Source organism: Maniola hyperantus, chromosome 20 (assembly GCF_902806685.2).
Source record: "Maniola hyperantus chromosome 20, iAphHyp1.2, whole genome shotgun sequence".
Taxonomy (NCBI): domain Eukaryota; kingdom Metazoa; phylum Arthropoda; class Insecta; order Lepidoptera; family Nymphalidae; genus Maniola; species Maniola hyperantus.
The window spans coordinates 8,713,715-8,740,957 of record NC_048555.1 but is presented as its reverse complement, the minus strand read 5'-3'; the positions used below and the strand labels follow the sequence as shown (position 1 = coordinate 8,740,957).

The window sequence follows — 27,243 nt, the reverse complement described above, 5'->3', positions numbered from 1 at the left end:
TACCCGTTTTCTAGCTTTTACTATATGGTGTAACGTTTTTATAGGAAATAACACGGTATTTCGCAGAAATATATTATTTATGAGCACACGTAATAATTTCAAGACGGAAATGGGGGATAAATAGATTAGTACATGACGTCATTAACATCTGCTAAATTATATACTAAAACTGCTCATTAGTTTAGCCATTTACAAATGTATGTTCAACTTTGTCTTTGGATACTTACACAACCTACTATGTAATTTCATCAAACTTCGGCAAGTTATTCCCGAAAGCAGGGTCTGAAGATATGTAGGTATGAGACTAAGATTGCTGATCGATTGCTTCGTATGAGTGAGAAGCTCCATCTGAGGACCCAAGAGAGGTGGCGATGTAGTGCATCCAAGGGGAATGGCGCCTGACCATCCAGGGAAGGGACGTCCGGTGTTGCTGTCTGGTAATGGAGTGCAAACGCATTGTGCCCTGACGCTGCGCTACGCTGACCTCGATCTGATGCTGTTGCTGGTAGGTAAATCTTGTAGTTGGAGAGCTGTGGGATGATTTGCCCACGCACGTCGGCTTGCGGTATGCGATCAGATAGGTGTTGCAGTGTATGCGATCACCCTTGATCACGTTGGTGTGCGCCGTGCGGTGGTGTGCGGTCCCTCTTATATCACGTCGCTGTTTGCAGTCGTGTGTGATCCCTATTCGGCCACGTTGGGGTCACCAATCTACGGGAGCGGTGTTTAGGCTCGACCGCACCAAAGGGAAGATCTTCAAATGTTGTATAGAAGCAGGCGTTACTTTGCGGAAGTCCATGATATACAATGAACCAAAAGCTTACTTTGCTATAATCCGCTGATATTGTTTCAGCGGATTATAGCAAAGTAAGCTTTTGGTTCATTGGGAAGATCTTCTTCCTGAGCGGCGTTGTGCTCGGTAGCGCCAGCTGGGCCGATAGTTGTGCTGGGCCGACAGTTGTGTCTTGAAACTTCATGCGATTCAGATGTGCGCAAAGAACTTGCATGTACTACTACGTAGGTGTATTCCTATGTCGATGGATTTGCGTGTTCTACTTTCAAGGATGGTGCTGCCATCTAGTGAGAGCAACGTGAGTGGTCAAGGTTTGGGTTCGTATCCAATGATAGCTAATCGATTGCTTCGTATGAGTGAGAAGCGTGATCCGCGAAGCGATTGCCGTAGAATGACGGCTACAATGTCACGATCGCAATTACCTCGGATTGGTTGACGCTCGCTCACTATTGGCTACAATGCATTGTTGCAACAAGAATTGCACAAATTCAGACAATCACAACAATTGAGATATGATCGATGCAGGTTTCCCGCAATCGAGGTGCTGCTTGCAATTGTGGCGACCACCACAAGTTCATTCGATATTTAATTCTGTCTTGAATGATGATTATAGCATAGCTACGGGAAGATGTAATTCTTACTCTCTGTCAAACCGAGTAGGTAATATCAATCAAATCCATTACCCATGAACTGCCCATAACGCCTCTATAAATCTCAACTCCAATGGTCCATCTGAAAACCGATTTCTGAAATCTGGGATGTTATTGTGTAACAGAAAATAAGTAAGTTAAGCAACCTAGTTGTCTAAATAGCCAAAGAGGCCTTCATTCTTCCATCTTTTTCCTCCACAACAATCTAGTTTTTGGCTTAATACATGGAGATTGTATGATGTGAATTAATGTAAAGTCAATGGTTAATGTAGGAACCTAGATGCCTGAGGTGATTAAACAGTAGCCAGTATGTACACGTGCGGGCTTAGCACAAGTTTAACAGCGATAAAGTGATGATTCAAATTGGCTGAAACGTTCTCACTAAAATGTGCTAAAAACCTTAATCAAGAAAACTCCTAACTCACTAACTCATTAAAGCTCAGCCGAAACTACTTGGACCTAGAAAGCTGAAATTTTGCTCAGAAGAAGAATGTAGACAAGGAATTTTCGGAAGGAATTTTATGCAAGGAAGTCTCACGGAAGTGAAGCTGCGGGCGCAGTTATAAGAATACAACAAATTCAGCCGTCAAAACAATGATTGTAACAATGTGGCAATGCAAATGTAATGCTTTCTTGCTTATGGGGGCTGAATTAATGCAGTCTGTAAACAATGTTGCATCGGCGAATCGATAGGATGGATGCTCGTCTCCAGCGTATTCTAGCTCGGGATTGAATTTTAAAATGCAACACAAACAGAGCCTTTCGCTAAACCCGCTGACGTGCACGAGCTCGGCTTGTATTTAGGCCTGATTTACGTGTTTCCGTATCTGCCTCGCATTTCCTAATTACAGCGGATTAACTGCTGATTTTGCAACAGTAATTTTTTAAATCCACTGATTGTATTAAATTTAATATCTCTTACATTTTATACACTACAATTTTTACTTTACTCTACTCTACTAATGTAAAACAAGCTGTATTTTGGTCTGATTTGAGAGCATTAGCTTCAGTTACTTTAAAAATACAGTTTTATTTATCTTTTAGAATTGTAGTTTTAGTAACTCTCATACGTCGTACCTACTGTATTTAGGTCTGTGATTTAGACTTGATTTGCGTATTTCCGTATTTGCCACGTACCTATTTGCTGTTAATCATCAGTATCAGTTCGTGTATCAGCTGTTAATTATAACAGCTTACATTAATCATCATCATTATCAACCAATAGACATCCACTGCTGCACATGGTCTCTTGTAGGGACTTCCACACACCAGTCTTGCGCCGCCTGAATCCAGCAGCTTCTTGCGACTTATTTGATGTCGTCTGTCCACCCAGAGGTGGGTATTCCAACGTCGCGCTATCCGGTGCGAGGTCATCAATCCAGCACATTGAGACCCCAACTTCTTAAGTTAAACCGCTTAGTTATATAGATTTCTTAGATTAATTTTTAGAATTCACTGGTTGTGTTAATTGCAAATTTACATATTTTCTGTTTTTCAAACTATTCTAAGTCAAGCTGCATTTAGAGCGTATTAGTGGAAGTTAGTGTTTGCCTCGTATTTTCTAATTACCGCGGGCTAAGAGTTACAGTATTTTTTAAATGCCCGACACTGATTGTGGTAAATATCTCTCACTTTTTGAATGATGAATTGAATGATAACGGATTATCTTCCAATTTCGCTGCAGTTTTTTTTAATCCGCGAAGACGACATCGCGGAATAGGTAGTTAAGCGGTAAAAATCTACTTTTAAGATTCATGCGGTTTAAAATTATCCACAAATCAGGGAACATTTCGGAACACGGTGGGTTTTCAGATCCTTCCAGACTATTTAGCAATTTATTATCCTAAACCTTTATTATATATATATTATTTATTATATATTATATTGTTATTTAATATTATTGTTTTGTTTATTAGACCCTAGTGCGCTCCTCAGCGCTTTTCACACAATCGAGCCGTTTAGTTGTCATTTGAATATTACCAATTAAACTTATGAATGCAATTTTGTAGACGTATTTTATAAAGAAATATCTGTGCCTATGGTTCATCAGCTTTTCGTAAAAATGTGTAATTTCGAAGTTGCCGGCTCAAAGATTTATAATATGTTACACAGACAGATTGACAGTTATTTGTTTCTAGCACTATAGAAAACAAAAGCCCTATGCTAAACCACATAACATAGCTTTAGCTCAGCCGTAACGTTACTCGTATTTAAGCTGTCTCTGATTTTTATTTCGTCGAGACAAAATGCAACAAAAGCTCTAAGCTAACCGCTGACATGATATTAGCTTAGCTTAACTTGACTTACGGGTCTGTAAGCACTGCACACAATATGCTTCGTATTTCTAATTATCTACAAGGCCCCAACCCAAGTATCTATTATTTTTGCTAGTTTAAAACTGTGATGATATTGAATAAATACCTAGATATAAAATTTTTATTCAACCTTAAATATTACAAACTAGACAATTCGAATAGGTTAGTAAATGATAGATAAGTTGTAACCATTGACTTATTGTAGTAGTATATCATATCACTGGTTGTAACAAAGACTGACTGGCTGACTGATCTATCAACGCACAGCTCAAACTACTGGACGGATCGGGCTGAAAATTGGCATGGAGATAGCTATTATGACGTAGAAATGCAACCCCTAAGGGGGTGAAATAGGGGTTTGAAATTTGTGTAGTCCACGTGGTCAAAGTCGCGAGCATAAGCTATTATTATTTATAAGTAACTATGGGAGGTTGTTAATGCTGACTAAAGAGCTTTCCTTAGGCATTTCAAAATCGTAACAAATACATTATTTATTTATAGCACCATAACCGCAGTTCACACGCAATAAAATTATGTTTATGCCGCGCCCAGCTAAGCTAGTCTCATTTTTATTGAACTCTTAAATGAAACACGAGTAGCTTTTAGTAGTCGTAAATATTATGAAGGTACATTTAACGATTATTTATACTTTCTATAAAAAAACATCCCTGTGAATATCTGAATCACAAAAATTAAGTTATTTTCACTAAATTTGATCAGAAAGAAATAATAACTCCATAACTTGACCAACTTTTCTTAATGTCTCTCTCTCTACTTATTTCCTTTCATCAACTTACAAAATATTAGTGTGCTCGAAAACCTGAAGAAATTTAGTGGGGAGGTGTCACTTAAAAATGTTAAAAATGTGACAATCCACGTAATTCGAATTTTAAGTAGGTAGGACCGACAGAGGAGTAATCGTGGTTATTTTTCTAGCTTATTGTGTAAAATTACCGTCATTTACTCCATTTCGAGCACATTGCGAAAAATGCCGGCCGACCGACAAAAACATTTCGAATAATAGCCTCTGTCGTTACTCGTTGCTGACTGTTGGCTAGCTAATAACTACTTCAACCTTAGATTTTATTTATGAAGGTGATTAGGTATTAATTTTTAAACAGCAAAGTAATTATACCCATGTAGTCCATGTGGGCTTGGTGTCCAAAAAACAGCTATTATTTCTCTCCAGGTTGGGGTGATTTCATCGTGACTAAAATCATCCCTTACCATCTTCTAGGTAAGATAATTTTTAAGATGTCCGCATAAGTAGTATCATTGTGGAAGTCAGAAATTTATAACGTAAACTATCCTATTTTTTTCTAAATAACTTGGGCTACAGCGTCATTTCTCCTCTCCTTCTTCTTTTGTTTATAGGGTTCTCAGGGGAAGCAAAGATATGTTCTGTGAACTTTGATAATCAATCATTTTAATCTGCCTATTAGATCCAGACTAGAACTACGCCCGCAGAAGGCGTTTAGGTATGTAGGCCTGTGGACATCGTAGACAAAAGTACAAGAGTCAGCGACACATTCTAAGTCGTGTCCCTTTTGCGGCTGTATCGTTACAAAAAGTTGTGGTGGTGTGATGGTACGGTGATCGTCTCTGCTTCTTTCAATGATCGGCTATATAGAGAGGAAATTTAACAAAATAGCTAGGCTGAACTTAGGGACACTGTTGGCATTCGGAATAACATGTTATCTCACGTGTGGCAAATTTAATCTGCCAGGCACATTGCGTTGGGCGGACACATGGACATCTTGACCTTCTACCAGGTTTTCGCGAGTTTGCTCATGAAGCTTTTTCCAATTGATTCTACTATTTTGAGTCATTTGACTTCTCAAAATGTCCCTTTAGGAGAGAGATCAGCTAGTTTAGAACGACCTGGTAGTGAGGAGAATCAGTTGGCATGTGTATTTAGCCAGATTGGGCCATCACTTTAAACCGACTGACGAGTCTTAAGGCAGGGGAAATCCCTACGCTAGAAACTAGCCTTTATCCATTGTTATCGAGGCCTCGGCGGACTACCCTTTTTCGCTACGAAGCGTTCAATTGCCTTGTATGGGAGCAAGGTTATTTTTATGAGCTCGGAAGCTAGCCTCAGCACCATGGCATTTGTATATATGTATATATTTGTTCAGTTATGTAATAGGTTGGCCAACCTATCGTTCGGGTAGTCCAGCCGGATAAGACATGACATGTATGAGTGTGCCCGATTCGTCACCGCCGGATGCCGCCAGAATCAACCGTGTGCCTTTAGTCTGGGGAAAACCAGACTTTTATACGTCGGACGTATCAAATTAATTACTTCCAAAATAATGCCTCGTGTGTCACACAGTTCGCCAGCCACATTTGCCCCGAAGTTCGGTGCAAAAGAAAAGACACAAGAAAAAAAAAGGTCTGTACCTGCTCTATTGTTTACCCATTGTCCCGTTACCCGAAGATGCTCGTTCCCCTTCACAGCATACTGTTTATACGTCGTGATATCCTAAATGTTAAAACGTCTGCCATCTACTCGAAGTTCGATGGCTCGAACTCGACAAATACCTTTAGCCTTTCGTAGTTGTATGTATTCAACTTAATTAAATATCACTTGGTTCACCGTAGAGAGAAAACATCGTGAGGTAAACCGCAACCTGAGAGTTCTCTATGGAGCCCGCGCTCAGTAGTGAGCCGGCGAGGGTTGCTCATGATGATGGTGATGGTATCGTGGTAGCTGATAGTTCAAAACACACCACATTATCCAAAATATTTGTGTGATTTTGCCCAACAAGTCAATGTGTATTTTTGACAAGAGGCGTTCCATCTGACTGCGTTAGTCTGCCAACTTTATTCTATTTCTTATTTATTGCTAGGTAAGAGCTATTATTGTGAATTCGGTGTACTGCTGAAAAAAAAGGAACTAGCCTAAACTTTACTTAATAGTAAGAGTCGTGATATAGGTAATATGAGAGATTTAATATTGGAGTCCGACACATGGAACCATGTATCTACGGCATTTTTGAACACACACAGTTCGATCGTTTTACCTCTAAAATGAATTTGAGCTCCATTATTAAATGTCTATAGAAGGTATCTAGACGTGATAAATAAAAGATGATATTTATACTCAAATGCTTTTATTTCTGGTAAATAAGTTGTTTTATTTACTCTCACAGTTGAGTATTTTTAGAAAAAAAAGAAACTGGTATTGTGATTTAGACGGAATTTTAAATGTGTTTGTTACATTTAAAACCCGCCAAATGTTCGCTTCCTAGGCCAATCTATTTAGAAGGGAAAAACGAACATTTAAACTTTAAAAACCCTTACGGCCGCGCAGTTTATTTCACAATCAATTACACACATAATATGTCATAAAATTTAAGAGAGATTTCTTAAATTTTATTCCTAAAAACGAATTAGAGTTAAAGACACACTGTACACACGGTTATATACATAATCTAGCACAAGTATTTATTCTAAATACATCTGAACCTAGTTACACAACTTGTCCGGTTAAAACCACTTTCGGTATATTCTTTCTAATTTAAACCTACTCGCGAGGTTCACAATACGCCCCCACTTCTCGCGACTATGCATACACAATGCGGTGATTAGGTATAATATGAAATTTTCACACGCTAAACCCGTGGTCCACTCCATCCAAGCCCAGGGTTGAGACCATTGCCTACGTCTAGCATGATATTGGTCTTCTAGATTATTTTCTAGATCTATTTCATCTAGGTATACCGGTTAATCAATTTTATAAGCTTAAAAGTTGTGGAACTACTTTCAAAATTTACACTAAATATAATAATCTGGGTACTTCACCATTAAACCGCCGCTGGCTCGAACACACTGTCTCTATAACCTTATCTTATTTCTCAGGACAAATTTTAACAATACACTATACTATAATTTTAATCTACACTCCAATTTTGCAAAGGAAGCTCAAAATATCTCGAATGGACGAGGTCGCGAGGTTCGCGCTGGGATTTGTACTTCCGACCCGAGCCGAAATCCTGCCTTGACTGTCCTCCGTTCTTTTTCCAGTTCTCCTTAAAGGTCCCCGTGGTCGTGTTTCGTCACGCCCACAGTTCTCTGAAAACCAAAAACACACAGGGGAGTACGGTACTCTGGTTGGTCTCCTCTTGCGCACAAAATTACCCTATTGGCCGAAAACAAAATTGCGTTCCAGGCCCCACCTCCAAAAATCTGTCCACATTAGTTCGGAGATACTTGTCGCCTGTTATTTGTCCCCAGACATATGGTTGCCATTTAGTATTAGTTTTTGCCGTGTTTAGCCAGAAATTTTAAAATAACTCACGCATTTCTTGACGTCTTTATTAACAAACGCACTCTCTACTCTCGATAATTTGTTTTTGCTGTATTTAAAATTTATGGTCGCCTTTTTATTTTTCTTTCTTTGTTTTAGATTTATTGCCTTAGTTTTGAGAACGCCATAGAATCGTGTATCACACGGTAATAAATTTGGTGATTTATGAGTGACCATCTCACACGCCCCCAAATCGATTTTTTAATACACGTAATAAACCTCTATGTCCTTGCATCAAACATTAGTTGTTTCAAAAATCTATTTCCTTTACAATATTCACACGCTAATCCTAAATTTCCCACGCTTAGCCATCATATTCCCAGGCAAGACAATAACCTATTCAACTCGGGTATTTCCTTTTGTTAGAGTACTTCGAACTAATCGTTTTATGACCGCGGCGTCAACATTCTTCGCTTCCTTTCTATACTCTAGAGCTACCTTCCTTCTAGTTGTTTACATAATAGCGAAACAAGTGTATGGCATTGTAGTTACCTCTGATCTTATCAGAATGAACGTCAACTAATGTATATACATTATTGTACGGGACTGCCCCTATTATGTAAGGCCCTTCATATAGCCGCATAAATTTCCTTGTCAGCTTTTTATCCGCATCTGACTTTGCAAAAGTCTTAAGTTTCACCAAATCGCCTACTTCGAACTGTATTAACTTATGGTTCTTGTTATAATGAAATTCTCTACGTTCGGCCGCCCTAGCTATGTTCTGTCGCGCATGTTGTCGAATCTGATCCAACGTCTCCCCTTGCAAGTCCGACCCTGTCGCTACTTCAACGTTAAAGTCAGTTGATAACTGGGTCCGTTTCCCACATACTAACTCATTTGGTGAATATCCAGTCGTAGTATGTACTACCTGGTTGTAGCAATCTTCTATATCCACTAGCAGATCTACCCACGAACGGTGTGATTTATCGCAATACGTCCTGAATAACCTCCCTAGCTCTTTATTCACTCTTTCCGTCGAATTTGGTCGCGGATTCCTAACAGATGTATGTGTTAATTCGATACCTAGTTGACGGATACCTGACTCGAACACCTTCGAAGTAAAGTTCGCGCCTCTGTCCGAGCATAATGTTCTAATCGCGACCTGCCTATGAAACTTTTTAACACAGGTTAATGTAGCTTTCCCACTAGCCTGGCGTAGTGGGTATAACCTGATCAACTTACTATAAGCATCTTGTATGACGAATATGTATTTAAAACCAAACCTTCCCGCTGGTAAAGGTCCATAAATGTCGCAAAAGACTCGTTCTCCTATTTCCTCTGCTATTACCGATTTAATCGGCCCCGTATGAGTTTCTAAAACATGTTTCGACTTTTGGCATGCCTCGCACGACCTTACGACCCGACCTATTATACGAGACATATTCGAGAAATAGTACCGACGTTTCATCAGTGCATAGACTTTGTATCGTCCGAAATGACCTAATTCTTCATGTATGCTAACGATCAAATCTTTTTGTAAGTCCTCGGGGACATATAATCTTAACGTATCCTTTCTTATGTCTGTTTTATACAGAATCTCTCCCTTAAGCACGTAGTATTTAGATTCAGACGTGTCCGTTATTTGCATGCGTCTAATTATCTCACTAGCGATTTTATCACGTCTTTGATAACTACCTATTTCCTCCCATCGCTCTCGTACTAACCGTCCTAATGATGATTTGAATAGATTCATCTCGGGCCCCGTGGCCTTGTTGGTTAATACGTCAGTGGTTCCCTTTATATGTCGAGACAACACATCTGCTACAGTGTTTAATTTACCTTTCACATGTTCAACTGTATAGTCAAACCGTCCTATATAGTGTACCCAACGTATCATCCTAGCACTCAATAGTTTGCATGTCTGCAAGAATATCAGACTCTTATGATCAGTCCTAATCACTAACCTTGACCCTCTCAAATATGTTTCAAACTTAGACAAACTAAAAATAATCGCCCACAGCTCTTGTTCGGTAACTGTCCACTTACGCTCTGTCTCTGTCAATGCTTTACTACAGAACCCTAATATTTGTTCTTCACCTACTGAATTCAGTTGGTAAACATACCCTGAAACCCCTAAGTTACTGCTATCGGTTTGTAAATAATAAGTTCCCTTAGGATTCGGGTGTACGAGAAGTACTGTGTCTATAAATAACTTCTTAACTCTTTCAAAACAAACGTTAATTTCCTGTGTCCATGACCATTTTGTATTTTGTTTCAACAGGTCGCACAGTGGTCTAACTTCCTCGCTATATTTCGAGATAAACCTTCTGAAATAATTTATTAATCCCAAAAATCCCCGTAGTTGTTTTATAGTTCGAGGTATAGGGAAGTCTAATATGGCTTTAACCCGTTCAGGATCCATACGTACCCCATTAGTATTCACTATGTGCCCTAACAACTTCACTTCTACACATAAGAACCGACACTTCTCCAATCTTCCGGTTAAGCCTGCGGCGCCTAACCTATCTAATACTTGATCTAGATGTTCTAAGTGCAACTTTATGTCCCCTGTGGTGAAGATAATTATGTCATCCAGATAGTTCACGCAAAACTCTCGTACCTCTCCTAGAATATAATCCATCGCCCTCGAAAAACCAGCTACAGAAGTCTTTAATCCTTGAGGTAACACACGGTAAGTATATGTCTTTCCCATGAATGAGAAACCGGTGTACTTCCTAGAGTCCTTATGCAAAGGTATTTGGAAATAAGCATTATTCAAATCAATTAAACTGATGTAGTTCACTCCATGGAAGGATTGTAAGATCTCAGACGTGAGGGGTGGTGCCCCCGCGTCTCCTATCATTTTCTTATTTAACTCGCGCGCGTCCAATAACAGTCTTATTGACTCATCTCGTTTTTTCGTGAACGTGAGAGGGCTACAGTATGGTGTTGCCTCCTGTCTGATCACGCCTAGCTTTTCTAATTCATTTAATTCGTCTTTAACTTGTTCCCTATATGACAAAGGTACCGGATAGCTATGCTTCACAAAAGGTGTTTCGTCTACTAACTCAATAACATGTTCATATTTGTTAGTCAAGCCTAACCCTTTCGTAAACACTTTACGATGTTTGTTTAACACAGGCAATAAGAATTTCCTATGTTCATTACTTAAGTTCGATTTTTCCAATTGGAATTCCGTAATTTCCTCACTTTCTAATTCTCTACTCGCTACACTCTGTTCCACAGTCCCGGAGTCTTGATTTAATATCAAGTTAATCGTAGCCGCATTCGTCTCGTTCTCTTTCTCGCCTTTCGATTTCGCAGTCGGAATTCAATCTAACACAAGATCTAACTCCCATATGTTCTATAGTCAATGTTCGCTCATCATTACAGTTCACTATCCCTTTCACCCGCTCTAGCCAGTCATATCCCAGTATCAATGACCTAGGTAAACGTCGCATAATTAGTACAGGTGCTTCAACTAAAGTGCTACCTAACTGAAACTCTATTAGTACCAACCGATTTGTACTCTCGCTCCGCGATCCGAACGCCCCCTGTATTTGGATTGCTGGAATAGAGATTTCTGGTAGTTTCCTATTTTCTCTCACAATAGAATCGTACAATTCCCTAGTTATTCCACTAATCTGACTTCCCGTATCTATAAGAGCACTCATACTCCTTCCGTACAACCTCACACACACTTCTGGTAATTTAGGTAAAGAATAGTCAATACCTACGTCGATTTGTTCATCTAGTTCATGAAACATTGTATACACGTTCAATTGTCTTTTCGTACACGCCTCGCACGACATGCCTACCTCGCTACATTCTGCTATATTCTCAAACTGGTTTTCCAATAAGACTCCTATGCTACTAATTTCCAATTGGCAATTCTGTTCGTCACTATCGGGACCGCCCCTCAATAAACGCTTAAGGCCTCCTTCACCTATCCCTAGACTCTGTCCCGGTTTCCATCCACTCTTAATTAAGATCTTATAGACTACACCTACTCTTTCGTGTTCTGAGGTCTCCCTGGCCCCCGTTCTACACAATATTGATTGATTCGACCTATTTTGTGTGGGGTGACCTAGTTTTTTGACGGTCCCTCCCCCACTTTCTTAGACACAGCAGAGTCTTCGCCCTCTTTCACGAATGTGATAGCCGGTCTGACCTGCTTAGTTTCGGATACCGTGGGCCTGCTAAAATTTGCCCTAGAACCAAATCGACGGTAACCCCGACCCCTGGTCGAAGTTCCCCTAGTCCTCCAATTGTTTGTCGACATTGTCGCTACGATAGGACGCCTCGATGGCGGTTCATTGTATCGCCTACCACCTCTATAATTACTATTCATACCACCTCTCATAACCCCCCTAGGTTTTTCAACAATATTTTGTTCTATGTCTCTGAGGAACTTTGCCCCGTTCATAATGCTAACTACTTCAGTTCTAGTAAACCATAGACGTTGTATGTCTATAGCATAATGACGCATAATGGAATTTACCAAATCGCGCTCGCTAAAAGCAATGGTTAATGATTGCATCGATTCTGCCTGCTCAGCGAAATGCTCAGACATCGTCATACCTGAATCGCTCGAGTATACTGCATTTATCAACCTATATCTAACAGATTCTTGGATTTGTTCGGTCCAATAGTTCCGCCTAAAATCGGTTTCAAAATCAGCGAATGAAGTCCACTCTTTCGAATATAGTTCCATAACCTTTCGTGCATTCCCCGAAATGCAACCTAGCGCGATATCAATCTCCCGATCTGCCCCGTTTACTGCCTTTATATATTTTTTTAATCGTTTTAAAAAGGTGATGGGATTATTGAATGGCTTTCCGTCAAAATTTGGTTTGGTAACCGACGGTTGTACTACAAACAAGTTTCGGGTTTCAGCAAACGCTGTACTTGTGCTCGCGGTGTCTAGACTAACCCCTTGTCTATCAGATTTTCCGCTTTCACTTACTCCTATTGTCTGATGTGACGAAACACTCGCGTTTTCGTTTTGGCCTGCGTTCGAACTCAGCTGTTGTAATTTCGTTTCGAATTCGGTGATTTTTTTCAAAATCAACTCTAATGTAGTATTCCCTAAGGTCGACGTTTGCTCGCTCGATTCTACTGGGCTAGCTTCGCTCTGCCGCGTACCCACTTGCTTTGTTCTACGTGTTTTTCTACCTGCAGGCATCTTTTTTTTTTTTTTCAATTCGTCCCTTTTCGTTCTACCTACTCAAGTGCCAACTTAAATTATATTTGAATACTTTCGTAAGACGCGAAGCCGTATTTTTAAAATTTCTATATTATTAATACTAATTTGCAATCATATGTCTGAGATGTGTTTCTATTATATGAATTCTCTAGGTTTGAAGAAATTTTAAGCCTAAGAAATAAGCAAGGAATAATAGCTCGATTCTCTGCAGTATCTTCTGAAAACCTGTAAATTGTACATTTATAAGACATACAGCTTATTTCTGCTCCTTCTTATACCTAAAATAAATGTAAATGTACAACATATAAACATAATAACATGCACAGTGTGTCCTCTAACCTCTTTTTATTTGTTTATAAGATTTTGCTCTCATATACCCAATCACGACTTCCTACGTTGTGTTCTATTTTTTTTTTTTTTTTCTATAATCTAGTCATATCGTTAATTCGAATACATACATAGATTCTGGTCGCTCGGCATCAAAATTCTGTGATGGTACGGTGATCGTCTCTGCTTCTTTCAATGATCGGCTATATAGAGAGGAAATTTAACAAAATAGCTAGGCTGAACTTAGGGACACTGTTGGCATTCGGAATAACATGTTATCTCACGTGTGGCAAATTTAATCTGCCAGGCACATTGCGTTGGGCGGACACATGGACATCTTGACCTTCTACCAGGTTTTCGCGAGTTTGCTCATGAAGCTTTTTCCAATTGATTCTACTATTTTGAGTCATTTGACTTCTCAAAATGTCCCTTTAGGAGAGAGATCAGCTAGTTTAGAACGACCTGGTAGTGAGGAGAATCAGTTGGCATGTGTATTTAGCCAGATTGGGCCATCACTTTAAACCGACTGACGAGTCTTAAGGCAGGGGAAATCCCTACGCTAGAAACTAGCCTTTATCCATTGTTATCGAGGCCTCGGCGGACTACCCTTTTTCGCTACGAAGCGTTCAATTGCCTTGTATGGGAGCAAGGTTATTTTTATGAGCTCGGAAGCTAGCCTCAGCACCATGGCATTTGTATATATGTATATATTTGTTCAGTTATGTAATAGGTTGGCCAACCTATCGTTCGGGTAGTCCAGCCGGATAAGACATGACATGTATGAGTGTGCCCGATTCGTCACCGCCGGATGCCGCCAGAATCAACCGTGTGCCTTTAGTCTGGGGAAAACCAGACTTTTATACGTCGGACGTATCAAATTAATTACTTCCAAAATAATGCCTCGTGTGTCACACAGTTCGCCAGCCACATTTGCCCCGAAGTTCGGTGCAAAAGAAAAGACACAAGAAAAAAAAAGGTCTGTACCTGCTCTATTGTTTACCCATTGTCCCGTTACCCGAAGATGCTCGTTCCCCTTCACAGCATACTGTTTATACGTCGTGATATCCTAAATGTTAAAACGTCTGCCATCTACTCGAAGTTCGATGGCTCGAACTCGACAAATACCTTTAGCCTTTCGTAGTTGTATGTATTCAACTTAATTAAATATCACTTGGTTCACCGTAGAGAGAAAACATCGTGAGGTAAACCGCAACCTGAGAGTTCTCTATGGAGCCCGCGCTCAGTAGTGAGCCGGCGAGGGTTGCTCATGATGATGGTGATGGTATCGTGGTAGCTGATAGTTCAAAACACACCACATTATCCAAAATATTTGTGTGATTTTGCCCAACAAGTCAATGTGTATTTTTGACAAGAGGCGTTCCATCTGACTGCGTTAGTCTGCCAACCTTATTCTATTTCTTATTTATTGCTAGGTAAGAGCTATTATTGTGAATTCGGTGTACTGCTGAAAAAAAAGGAACTAGCCTAAACTTTACTTAATAGTAAGAGTCGTGATATAGGTAATATGAGAGATTTAATATTGGAGTCCGACACATGGAACCATGTATCTACGGCATTTTTGAACACACACAGTTCGATCGTTTTACCTCTAAAATGAATTTGAGCTCCATTATTAAATGTCTATAGAAGGTATCTAGACGTGATAAATAAAAGATGATATTTATACTCAAATGCTTTTATTTCTGGTAAATAAGTTGTTTTATTTACTCTCACAGTTGAGTATTTTTAGAAAAAAAAGAAACTGGTATTGTGATTTAGACGGAATTTTAAATGTGTTTGTTACATTTAAAACCCGCCAAATGTTCGCTTCCTAGGCCAATCTATTTAGAAGGGAAAAACGAACATTTAAACTTTAAAAACCCTTACGGCCGCGCAGTTTATTTCACAATCAATTACACACATAATATGTCATAAAATTTAAGAGAGATTTCTTAAATTTTATTCCTAAAAACGAATTAGAGTTAAAGACACACTGTACACACGGTTATATACATAATCTAGCACAAGTATTTATTCTAAATACATCTGAACCTAGTTACACAACTTGTCCGGTTAAAACCACTTTCGGTATATTCTTTCTAATTTAAACCTACTCGCGAGGTTCACAATACGCCCCCACTTCTCGCGACTATGCATACACAATGCGGTGATTAGGTATAATATGAAATTTTCACACGCTAAACCCGTGGTCCACTCCATCCAAGCCCAGGGTTGAGACCATTGCCTACGTCTAGCATGATATTGGTCTTCTAGATTATTTTCTAGATCTATTTCATCTAGGTATACCGGTTAATCAATTTTATAAGCTTAAAAGTTGTGGAACTACTTTCAAAATTTACACTAAATATAATAATCTGGGTACTTCACCATTAAACCGCCGCTGGCCCGAACACACTGTCTCTATAACCTTATCTTATTTCTCAGGACAAATTTTAACAATACACTATACTATAATTTTAATCTACACTCCAATTTTGCAAAGGAAGCTCAAAATATCTCGAATGGACGAGGTCGCGAGGTTCGCGCTGGGATTTGTACTTCCGACCCGAGCCGAAATCCTGCCTTGACTGTCCTCCGTTCTTTTTCCAGTTCTCCTTAAAGGTCCCCGTGGTCGTGTTTCGTCACGCCCACAGTTCTCTGAAAACCAAAAACACACAGGGGAGTACGGTACTCTGGTTGGTCTCCTCTTGCGCACAAAATTACCCTATTGGCCGAAAACAAAATTGCGTTCCAGGCCCCACCTCCAAAAATCTGTCCACATTAGTTCGGAGATACTTGTCGCCTGTTATTTGTCCCCAGACATATGGTTGCCATTTAGTATTAGTTTTTGCCGTGTTTAGCCAGAAATTTTAAAATAACTCACGCATTTCTTGACGTCTTTATTAACAAACGCACTCTCTACTCTCGATAATTTGTTTTTGCTGTATTTAAAATTTATGGTCGCCTTTTTATTTTTCTTTCTTTGTTTTAGATTTATTGCCTTAGTTTTGAGAACGCCATAGAATCGTGTATCACACGGTAATAAATTTGGTGATTTATGAGTGACCATCTCAGTGGGCGATCTCCTAGTTTTCCATAAAAACTTTTTCAACGTTATTTTTTATTTGGTTTCAGATTCTACTGGGATCTTTGTATGCTACTGTTGTTGGTGGCCAACCTCATCATACTACCCGTCGCCATCTCCTTCTTCAATGACGACCTCAGCACACGATGGATAGCCTTCAACTGTCTATCAGACACCATATTTCTTATAGATATCGTTGTTAATTTTAGAACAGGTCAGTTACTTTTATTTATACCAATTCATATCAATTATTATTATTAATATCTAATTTTATGGATACGAAAGTGTGCTTTCTCTGTCAGTTACCTTTTCACTTGAGATAAAGATATCTTGTACTCTAGAGACGGACATAGGATACTTTTTTCCCAGCAAAATAAATGGTTCCCACGGGATGTTTAAAAAACATAGTTGATGATGAAACTATTAGCTGCAGTAGTCTGATTCAACATTTTTTATATCTTCATATATGTATTTCGTTTCTACTTTCAGGAATTATGCAGCAAGATAATGCAGAACAAGTGATATTAGATCCCAAGTTAATAGCGAAGCACTATTTGAGGACGTGGTTCTTCCTCGACCTCATCTCTAGCATACCACTAGATTATATATTCCTAATCTTCAATCAGGTAAACGTACGTTGCAATTTGGCCGTGTTCCTATTACTAGTTTTAATCTGTCTTTTATGTTGTTGATTCTGTTTCAGCTTGGGTGTTAATTTGTTTTATAGTGTCAATTTTTTGTTTTGTGGTATTTTTTGTATCTCATTGTGATTCTTACCCAACTGCCACGAGAACGTTCAACGCGCCTTCGTGTTTGGTTTAATCTCTCGTATTCTAAAGGTTTATGTGAAACCTTGCAGAGGTTTGATTGTCGCACTCTAGAAACATCTTCAATTTTTATTTAAAAATTTCACAACTATAATCTATATTATATTATCTGCACGAAATCAATCATTCGTAACCCATATGAATCTGATGTAATATCATTCTATTTTACCCTTCTTCGCTTCATCGCTGTTATCTTTAGGTGATTTTCTGATCGTATGGGATACCGAAATCTTTTTAAAGTTATGGCCTTTACTGAGCACATTTCTTCTTTGTGCACTGTCTGTTCTTAAAATTATCACATTCTTTTCTTCTGGATTCTCTTAAGCCACCAAGTGATTACTGATATGCACGTTAAACTCTATGAAACTATTTCTTAACACTTTAACATCTATTTTATTGATTGCATGAATTACAATGGCATTTTATTATCAACCTTATATTGGTTTTAGCTTCTTTTGTCATATCTTAATCAGCACGTATAGAGTTTGTATTCATTATGCATAAATTAATACGCAACACGACCAAATTGTAATATTTATATTATTATTTATAATATATAAAGTAAAAGTATATATTTACTAATAATAACCTACGGTTCATTATAATGAACCAAAAGCTTACTACGCTTGCTACGGTTCATAGACTGGAAAGTGATACCATATCGCAAATAACTACCTATAATATTTTATAGATGATATTAATGTTTACAAATTGTATTTATTATATTGTACTTTTATGTATTTACTTATACAACTGTTTATAAACTGGAAGTGATGCCATATCGAAAATAACTATAATATATTTAGATATTATAGATGGACCTATTAATATTTACAAAAATTTATAAATTTTACATAAATTTACGAATCGGCTTCACTAACATTATACATAATAATTAATTGTTTAATACATAGGTAATTATAATATGTAAAAGTGTAATGCTTCAGCCTTTTCTTTGGCTGACGTAATTTTAACCCTACTTATAATTATCAGCAAGTATGCATGTTTTGTACACTTCTCATGTATAAAAATGTTAGGCATTGAGTCTTGGTGCTCTAGCTCTTTTAGCGACACGAAAAGGACCGACCGAGTAAATATAAGCACTGTTATAACATCGTTTTGGTTATGTTTACAGGACTTTAGTGAAAGCTTTCAAATTCTTCACGCCGGTCGAGCGCTAAGGATACTACGGTTAGCAAAACTTTTATCGCTGGTACGACTACTCCGACTTTCCAGGCTAGTCCGATATGTGTCACAATGGGAGGAAGTATATGTAAGCCCTCATTTCTTTTAGCTTTCAACTTTTTGCTCATTTTATTACTTGTCCACTAACACTGCCCTAACCAACACATTACGCTCACATAAACTAACATTGAATTGACACCTAACATAATTTTAATGATATTATCTAATATTGGAATATGTTTTTAAAATGTTTGTGTAATGTTGATTGGAGATAATAAATCCTTGTAAATAAATTTAAGGTGTGCAACATATTAATCCTACTTACTATAAAAATTCTAAAATGTTTCTAGTCAGTAGCGATCCTAATGACGTGTCATTGGAGTTTGTTGTGATCCTCTACTGTACCATGTCCCCCCCTCCACTGAATGCGAGCCCCACGTCCCGCTCTGCACTTCTCTACTGCTTCTCTGCAAGCTTCTTTCTGCCTGAGCACGCTCTCACTCGAGATATCTATCTCTTTCTTAGCGCCAGCGCCGCGCCGCGCCGTGTCCGCCGCGTCTAGTTTGCCGATCCAAACCGTCTCCCCACATTCACGTGATATTTGATTTGCCAATTTGTTTCTTATTTTGCTGCTTTTCAAAGCCTTTAGAAGATGCGCTGACGCCGAATTTTTCGAATTACATGTTAAACTATAGTACCTAATAACGAGATTCGCGATCCACTAACATCATGATTTAAAAAGTAGTTTTACGCTTGATCCGCGAAAATAAAATACCCATTTAGATGATTAGCCAAAATAACGGTGAATCAAATATTATTTCCGTCACTAGAGTTATCGGCACCCCAAACACGAAGACCATAGAAGCGAAATAATGAAATAATAATGCACCAATATGTACCAGATAATTAGCCACGTAGTAGGTGAAACCTCACAGTAGTAGTGTGCGGAGAGTCAGAGAGAAGTGGAGTTCGGGGAGGGTGGTGGCGACGTCGAGTGACGCTGTTGTGTGCAGATGAGCCCCGCTCCGCAGCCGAGCGACGAGCCGGGCGCCGCGGACGCCGCCGCCTCGCGCGACCTCGCCTCGCAGGTGCCGCATGCGATTCGCCGCGTCGTAGCTTAGGGGCCTAGCCCGCGTCCGCTCGGTGTTAGTGCATCCTGTGTGCCGCACGCGCCCCCCGCCCCGCTCCGCACACCCCGCGACGTCTCCGACTGCCGACCCCGCCCGCGCTCCGGGCGCGCCTGGCTCTCTTCCTACTATCTCGTATTTCTCGCTTGTTTTCTAGATCTTGCAGAATCTTCAAAAAAAGCGCACGGAAAGAAGGGGAAGGCTCAGCTCCTCCGACGTCGCCAAAAACGAGGGGTGACACCAAAAGCAATCTGATCTTTAAGGTAACCAGGGTCGGCGCGAGCCGGCGCGCATGTGCTCGTTCGCCCGCTTAGCATGCTGCCGGCGCCGCCCGGCGTCCTTACAACCGCCTGCGCTCGCTTCGCTTCCTCTCTTTCGTTGGCGTTTCTGTTTCCGACCCCGTCAGCCGGCGGCCGCGCGGGAGGCGCGCGGGCGGCGGGCAGGGCGCGGCTGCGGCGGCTCGGGCTTGCCCTGCCCGCAGGCCCGCCTCGCGATCGCATGCTCGCTCGACGACCAAGTCTCACGCGTTCATGTTTTATTTCTCACTGTTTAAGAATCCATCGGTAGATATCATCGCGATGCTTGAACTCGAGCGTCCTTGTCGCGCGCAGTCCGCACGGCTTCCTCTAGAGGCGATACTATCCGACTAATGTGATATTAATGTTACGTGTCCTTTCCTCAGTTCCTCAATATGGCGTCGGTGTTCATGCGGATATTCAACCTCATCTGCATGATGTTGTTAATCGGACACTGGTCCGGATGTTTACAGTTCCTCGTTCCAATGCTCCAGGGATTTCCTCCAAATTCTTGGGTTGCTATAAATGAATTACAGGTCAGTTTTAATACATTAATTTTTTTCTGTCATACTAATTCTTCTTGAAATGCCTTATTGCCAGTAATTGAAGTAAAAATATGTTTCCAAAATTTTACTCAGCGGCCGCAAATGCATTGTCAGTTTCCTCTGGTAGATCTCAATCTAAATTATCAAGATCCTCGACCTCCTTATAGATATCTAAGACACCTGATATACCTAACTAACTTAAACCAGATTTAGCCATTTAGATCGCTTGCTTAATGATGATGAACCTTTACTCGTTTCTTTCCATTATGTTTTGACAGTTTTATATCGTGTTTTACAGGAAGCCTATTGGCTGGAACAATACTCGTGGGCGTTATTCAAGGCGATGTCTCACATGCTGTGCATCGGGTACGGGCGGTTTCCCCCGCAGTCGCTGACGGACATGTGGCTCACGATGCTCTCCATGATCTCCGGTGCCACTTGCTATGCCCTGTTTCTCGGTCACGCTACCAATCTCATTCAGAGTCTCGACTCATCAAGAAGACAGTACCGTGAAAAGGTAATTAATTTCTTTAGTTAGTATTTATTCTTCATACACAATCCTAACAGAAACCCTCAATAAAACAACGACCACAACTAAAACAGTCATGAGAATATGAGTTGTTATGAACACCTACATTGTTAACCGATCAATAGTGATGTATAAAATGATCATAATAATATTATAGGTACCTACCTAATATCTAGCTTCGATTTTGTGCAGATAAATGATTTTTCGTTTATATATTATAATCAACGTCACCGCTATCATTTCAACAGCTAATCCTAAAGTCCTTATTGCCTGTTTCAGAAACTCGACGTGAGTATAGAGTGAATGGTCGTTTCGTGGTCTTTTTTATATTTAGTTTTGTTTATTTCACACCGTTTCATTTATTTGCACATCTTCCTATCATTCCATAAATAACTTGCGTCATATTTGTTTAAACATTGTTTTATTGTTGTAATCGAGATTCACTAATTTATCACTAATGGGTGTTCATGACAGCTTTCTTCTTTCATATTTCCACAAAAACCCTGGTACATTCATATACCCCACTAATCCATCATCTGCCTGGCATAAATGGTCCAATCGTAGATAGAGTTTAATCAAGTATTGCAGTACAGTAAGAATCGGAGAAATTTCCTTGTGATTTGTAAGTGCACAATTGATATTTTTCAGCAATCAATTGGGGTGTGCCTAAAATTTAAATGTGTTTTAGAATTTAAATATACACTAGATTAACAATGGAGAAACTTTTTTGTATTTGAATAAATAGCATTTAATAAATCTCATTTTACGTTACAGGTCAAACAAGTAGAAGAGTATATGGCATACCGAAAACTGCCTCGCGAAATGAGTCAGAGAATCACGGAAGTACTTCGAAACCGATACCAAGGGAAGTTCTTCGACGAGGAATTGATTCTTGGCGAACTGAGCGAAAAGCTACGAGAAGACGTCATCAATTACAACTGCCGATCCCTTGTAGCTTCTGTGCCATTTTTTGCAAATGCTGATTCTAATTTTGTATCAGACGTCGTTACCAAATTACGTATGACGTCTTCCAGCCGGGTAATTTTAATATTATCATTATTAACATTTAGCTATCTATACAGTACTCTAAGTAGGATTTACTTGTAAAACTTAACTTGAATAAAATATATTCTATTCTATTCTATTGTGCCATATTCTGAATGGTTCCTGTTTTTCAGGTGACATCATCATCAAAGAAGGAACCATCGGTAATAAAATGTCCTCATTCAAGAAGGTATCGTGGATATCGTCATGGCCACGGTGAGGTGGCGACGAGCCTCTCCGATGGTCCTACTTCGGCGAAATCTGTCTTTGACCAACGCCCGGCGTGTCGCTTCCGTCCGCGCCGAACCTACTGTAATCTTTTCTCCTTATCCGTGGACGCACTTTAACGCGGTGCTAGACCAGTACCCTCTGATGCGGCGGACCATGGAAAGCGTGGCCGCCGAGCGGCTGAACAAGATCGGCAAGAACCCCCAACCTGGTGGCGCCACCGGGGAGGACGACACCACGTCGGAGGGCAACACCATCAACGCGGTGGTGAACGCGCTGGCGGCCGAGGAGGAGCACGTGAGGCCTGTCGGACGACAGCGTGGCGCGCCTGTCTGGAGCGCTCGCTAGGGCTGGCGCTGCACGCCGCTGCAGGCCGCGTCGTGCCGCATGGCGGGCGTGGCGCTGCCTGGCCTGGCGTGGCCGCCGCGCTGCCGCGCCCCAAGTCCAGAGCACGACTTCAGCTCGGCGCAGGCGCCGGCGCCGCCGCTGGCCGGCGCGGCCGCCTTCCACAAGTCGGACGCCGGCATCGCCCCCTGACGCCGCACGCTGTGCTAGGCCGAGGCCCGACCGATAGCATACTAGGCTTAGTGCGAGCGCGCGTCGCCTCGCTAGTTGTAGCGTAGACACGAAGTATTATAGCTGCGACTTCGCCGGGCGCGCGCCCACCGCGCCCGCTGAATATCATTTGTGATCTTATACTTAATTCTCCTGTGTTATAATTTAGGTTAAATTTTATATCATTGACGCTGCGAGGAAGGGGGATACGTGAAGTATCCAGTTGAATAGATTATACCTGTTATTATATTGAAGGACGAAACTATTGAGTCTTTATAGAGATACCTTGCCACTAAAGAGATGATTATTATATAGACTAGACGAAATGTAAAGATATCACTATTAATGCTCTGTTGGCGTACGAAATAGAACTATATTGTTGACGGATGCGTAGTGATCGTTCGCGGGACTAGGAACGTTGATAATGTAATACTTAGAATGTTCCCGATAGTGGACGAAAACGACGATATTAAATATTTGATTTGTTAAATATGTAAAGTGTGGAGCGTAGACGAGTGTAGATCGTCGCGCAGCCGCGCGTCGTGCGCGCATGCCTGCCCCGCTGCCTTAGATGAATCCTGAATTTGCCATACCTCGAACGTTAGCGGGAGCCACGGGCGCGCGCACGCCGCGCGGGCGCATGGGCGCGTTGATCGCGCGCACCGGCGCTGCACAAGCGACGCACAATCATGTAACAAACCTCACGATTCCATAGCACACAGACGCTTTCTTATTTTATTAATATTAAGTAGTTAACTACCGATATCAGACCTACCGTTGTCTCGGTTTCCTAAGTAGAGGTGGATCAGTAGCGCTTCGAACCAGTACTTTATGTAAATATTGTAATACCAACAAGGATTCGCCTTTAGCGTGGTTCGTTTTTATATAGAAGTGATAGGGGACGCTCGCGGGAGCGGTCCCAGTCATTATCGCGCGAGCGCGACTCGAGTCTCGTTCTCGATGCACTACAAACACTTCGTACATGTTTAATTGTAGGTGAAAATAATTTATTGTCGATAGTGATCATTTAGTATGAGTAAGTAGGCGGAGCGATAACAAAATTCGGACGAATGCGGTATTTATTTTTATTTTATGGACACTTTATTGCACACAACACAAAGTAAACATTTGAAAAAACACAATACAGGATCTTATTCTAATAGATGTAGCGGTATGTGATAGAGCAGCAGGGGGCTGCGACTGGCGAGCGCGCCTCTGCCGGCTCGGCGCTACTCGACACGGCTCTGCGCCGCACGGTGCGGCGGGAGTACACGCACACATGCATGAACGATGCTTATACTATCATTTAATTGGATTGAGATGTTATTTTATTCTATCTATAGCGCTTTTTTCTGGCAGGTTTCTGCGATTAGTGGTTTTGCAAGCACTCACGACCTTTTAACTTTCTTAGCATAAATAGATAACCGCAACGATTAACATATCCTACGGTTAGAGTAAGTAGAGTAGACGTTGAGCCGACCGCCGCCGGCGCCGCATCTTTTGGCACGTTTCATCGTTGACTAATTCTTATAGTGTCATGACAGTTTGTAAAGCTTAATTTTGCAAATGTTGACTTTTAGCCAAAATAATATAGTTAATGAATGACGAACCAATACGCAGTAGCTTATGAGTAGATGAATGCAGCCTATAGTTCTCAGTTTTGGCGACTAACACAACCAAACCAACACACACTTTGTACTCGGAGACGTTATAATATACCTAAACTTAATACTGTTGAACTAAACAGAGTAACGCCTGTCAATTTATCTACGAAGAGAGGATATAATTGCGTTTTAACCCCCAGAGGCATTTATTTATTGTTGTTTTATCTAACCGCTTTTGTAAATTATATAAATTTTATAGGAGAGATCTATTTTTATTGTGAAGTTGAGCTGCTGAATAAAAGCAAAGAGAAACCTATAATATTAAATCGAGAGTTTTTTTTTATTGATACTGTTAATTATTAAATAGTTATATTATACTGATTTCTGGTATCTATTTTCACCAAAAGTGCTCATCGCTGTCAAAAAATTAGAGGAAATGCATTAAAGAATGAGAAAACATACCTGTCTTGTTTTATTACTTACCTGAAATAATTTTTTTTTATTTTTTATTATTACAATAAAACTTAAAGCTAGCCTTATCTAATTACTATATAAATCATGACCGCGTGGAATGGTGCCAAGAATACTGGCTGCATTATATAATGTAGAAATAATGTATGTGGTTTTTCTTTATTAGAAAGGAAAATCTGATAGAAACAAACTATTAATAAAACTTAAATCTAAAACCTCATCGAGACCACCGCAGCGAGGCATTGTACCCAAGATGCTGGCAGCATTACCCCTTTGAATGGCCGCTGCACCCGCCACAGAGGAGGTCGCCTGAATGTGGGATGCAGCTAAAGTGTTACACAAGTTGCATCCCCAACAAGCGACCTGCCCATCTTCCACGGTACGAGCGTCATACCCATCAGGTCTCTTGCCATCGCTACGTGCCAAACCATAGGTTCTGTACAGCTGGCACATGGGCGGTGGCAAGGCGACTCCGGATGACGTCGTTAAGGGTACTAAGGCGGGAGAAGCGTCCAGCCGCTTCTCGAACAGGAGAGCCCATGGTGGCCGAAGGCGTCGACGCAGTCACCGCAGTGGCAACGGTGAGGCTGGTTTATTGTGGCGCCAAGCCTAAGACCAATGAGAACAGAAAGTGTCGTATGGTCTAACATAGTGCCCAAGTTGGCAGAGGGAAGAGCATGTAGCCAGTAGCCGGACTCTTTTGCAGAGACAGCGAGAAGACGAGCACGGTCTTTTTTAGAATTTGCGTTTGCTAGTAAAGTGTCAAATGTCGTTTTGCAAATAATGTCGTCCCACTGTCTCTGGGAAAAAAGAGAAACCGGCACTTGGCTGGGACTATGCATGGACCATTCATTTCTTGCCTCTGTTAAACCAGACACCTCTATGGAACCCAAAGAATTGGATATAATCTTGCCATAGAGAGTGTGTGTACTGTAAACAGAGGAAAGAAATGCTGGCAGCGAAACATGATTATATTTAAAATAATATTTTGCATAGTTATGTAACTATTATTCGACACAAAAAATCCAAAACTTCGAATAACGAGGAAGCAGACTGCCGAATAGACAGCACGTATTACCCACGGCGGCAAAGTCGTGGCAAAGATATAATAAACACTAGCAGAGTGCAGAGCTCGTGCAGAGTAATAAAAAGGCGGCAAAATCAAAATTATTATAATTTTTGTTCTACCAACTTCATCATGACAGATTCGCGCCAATTTATCTTAAGGTGCATTTACACTGCACTAATAATGGTTAACGGCAAGCCGCTCCAAGCGAAGGTAAGCAAACGCAAACACCCGTCCACACGCTTGGCAATGCTCGTTGTTTGCTGTTAGTCGCAAGCATGTGGTGCCACCATTACTTAACTACAAAAGACTAGAACCCAGAGCTGTAAAACCTGTTGGGAAAAATATGGCAAAAATTGACAGTTTGACAACTGTCACTTGGATTTGTCTAATATGTCAATACCAAAAAAGTACTCTGTGGTCAATACTCTTTAGTCTATATGTCATCTGTAATCGTGTGTGCAATGGCTTATATAGTAATTTAAAATAATAAATTTCCAAGAAATTAATTTTAAAACTAGGATTTAATTGATTATGCGATAAACATTACAATAAGCACAGTTTAATACTTCATACTAACTTTTGCTATAAATGGTTTTATAGCAAATTCCATCATGTCAACTCGAAGAGCTAGAATAAAAGCTGTTACTTCTTTGCCACCAAGAAGAAAAAACGCTGTGGTAGCAGAGAACAAAGTGAAAGATGCCGAGAAATCTACTAAAAGTCCCCGCACTCCTTTGAATGAGCATAAGTCGCCGCGTGCTAAAAATGTGACCGAATCTAAAACTCTTGAAAACATTGGTCATAATGCGACCGAAAAATTAATTACATCAGAAAAACCACCGAGTTTAAGTGGAACCACGATAGGAGAAACCCTAAGCAATTCAAGTACGTCGAGAGTTCTGCACACTCCAGAAAAAGTTCACTCATTAGTAGATAACAAGAAAAATTCCTCAAACGTGTTCGCTTCCCCTGCATGGAGGGATAGCCATAGGAAAACGTTCGCATCCCCTATTGCCCCATCGCCTAAAGTAAGCAAGAATTTAGATCTGCAGAGGCCTCACACTCCTCAGCGAGCTACACCCACTGCACATAAAATAAGTGAAAATAATGAGTTACAAATTGCAGAGAGAATTGT

At 40.4% G+C, this 27,243-nt stretch overlaps 3 protein-coding genes across 3 annotated transcripts in view; 2 read left to right on the top strand and 1 right to left on the bottom strand.

The window, feature by feature from the left end:
• Positions 1-24,031, top strand: part of LOC117991854 (potassium/sodium hyperpolarization-activated cyclic nucleotide-gated channel 2-like) — a 264,983-nt gene extending 240,952 nt beyond the window's left edge. The window contains 17 exon segments of the mRNA XM_034979490.2: positions 16,679-16,842; positions 17,118-17,254; positions 18,591-18,728; positions 20,450-20,599; positions 20,907-21,125; positions 21,912-22,152; positions 22,155-22,175; positions 22,316-22,354; positions 22,357-22,392; positions 22,395-22,424; positions 22,427-22,444; positions 22,447-22,482; positions 22,485-22,519; positions 22,521-22,709; positions 22,711-22,743; positions 22,745-22,771; positions 22,773-24,031. Of these exon segments, the coding sequence (XP_034835381.1) occupies positions 16,679-16,842; positions 17,118-17,254; positions 18,591-18,728; positions 20,450-20,599; positions 20,907-21,125; positions 21,912-22,152; positions 22,155-22,175; positions 22,316-22,354; positions 22,357-22,392; positions 22,395-22,424; positions 22,427-22,444; positions 22,447-22,482; positions 22,485-22,519; positions 22,521-22,709; positions 22,711-22,743; positions 22,745-22,771; positions 22,773-22,946 (1,687 nt within the window). The 3' untranslated portion in view covers positions 22,947-24,031.
• Secp43 (tRNA Selenocysteine associated protein) overlaps positions 1-27,243 on the bottom strand; it is a 414,926-nt gene that overhangs the window by 371,725 nt on the left and 15,958 nt on the right. The window lies entirely within an intron of this gene.
• Positions 26,558-27,243, top strand: part of Bdp1 (transcription factor TFIIIB component B'' homolog Bdp1) — a 9,902-nt gene continuing 9,216 nt past the window's right edge. Inside the window, 1 exon segment of the mRNA XM_069505536.1 lies at positions 26,558-27,243. Within this exon segment, the coding sequence (XP_069361637.1) occupies positions 26,720-27,243 (524 nt within the window). The 5' untranslated portion in view covers positions 26,558-26,719.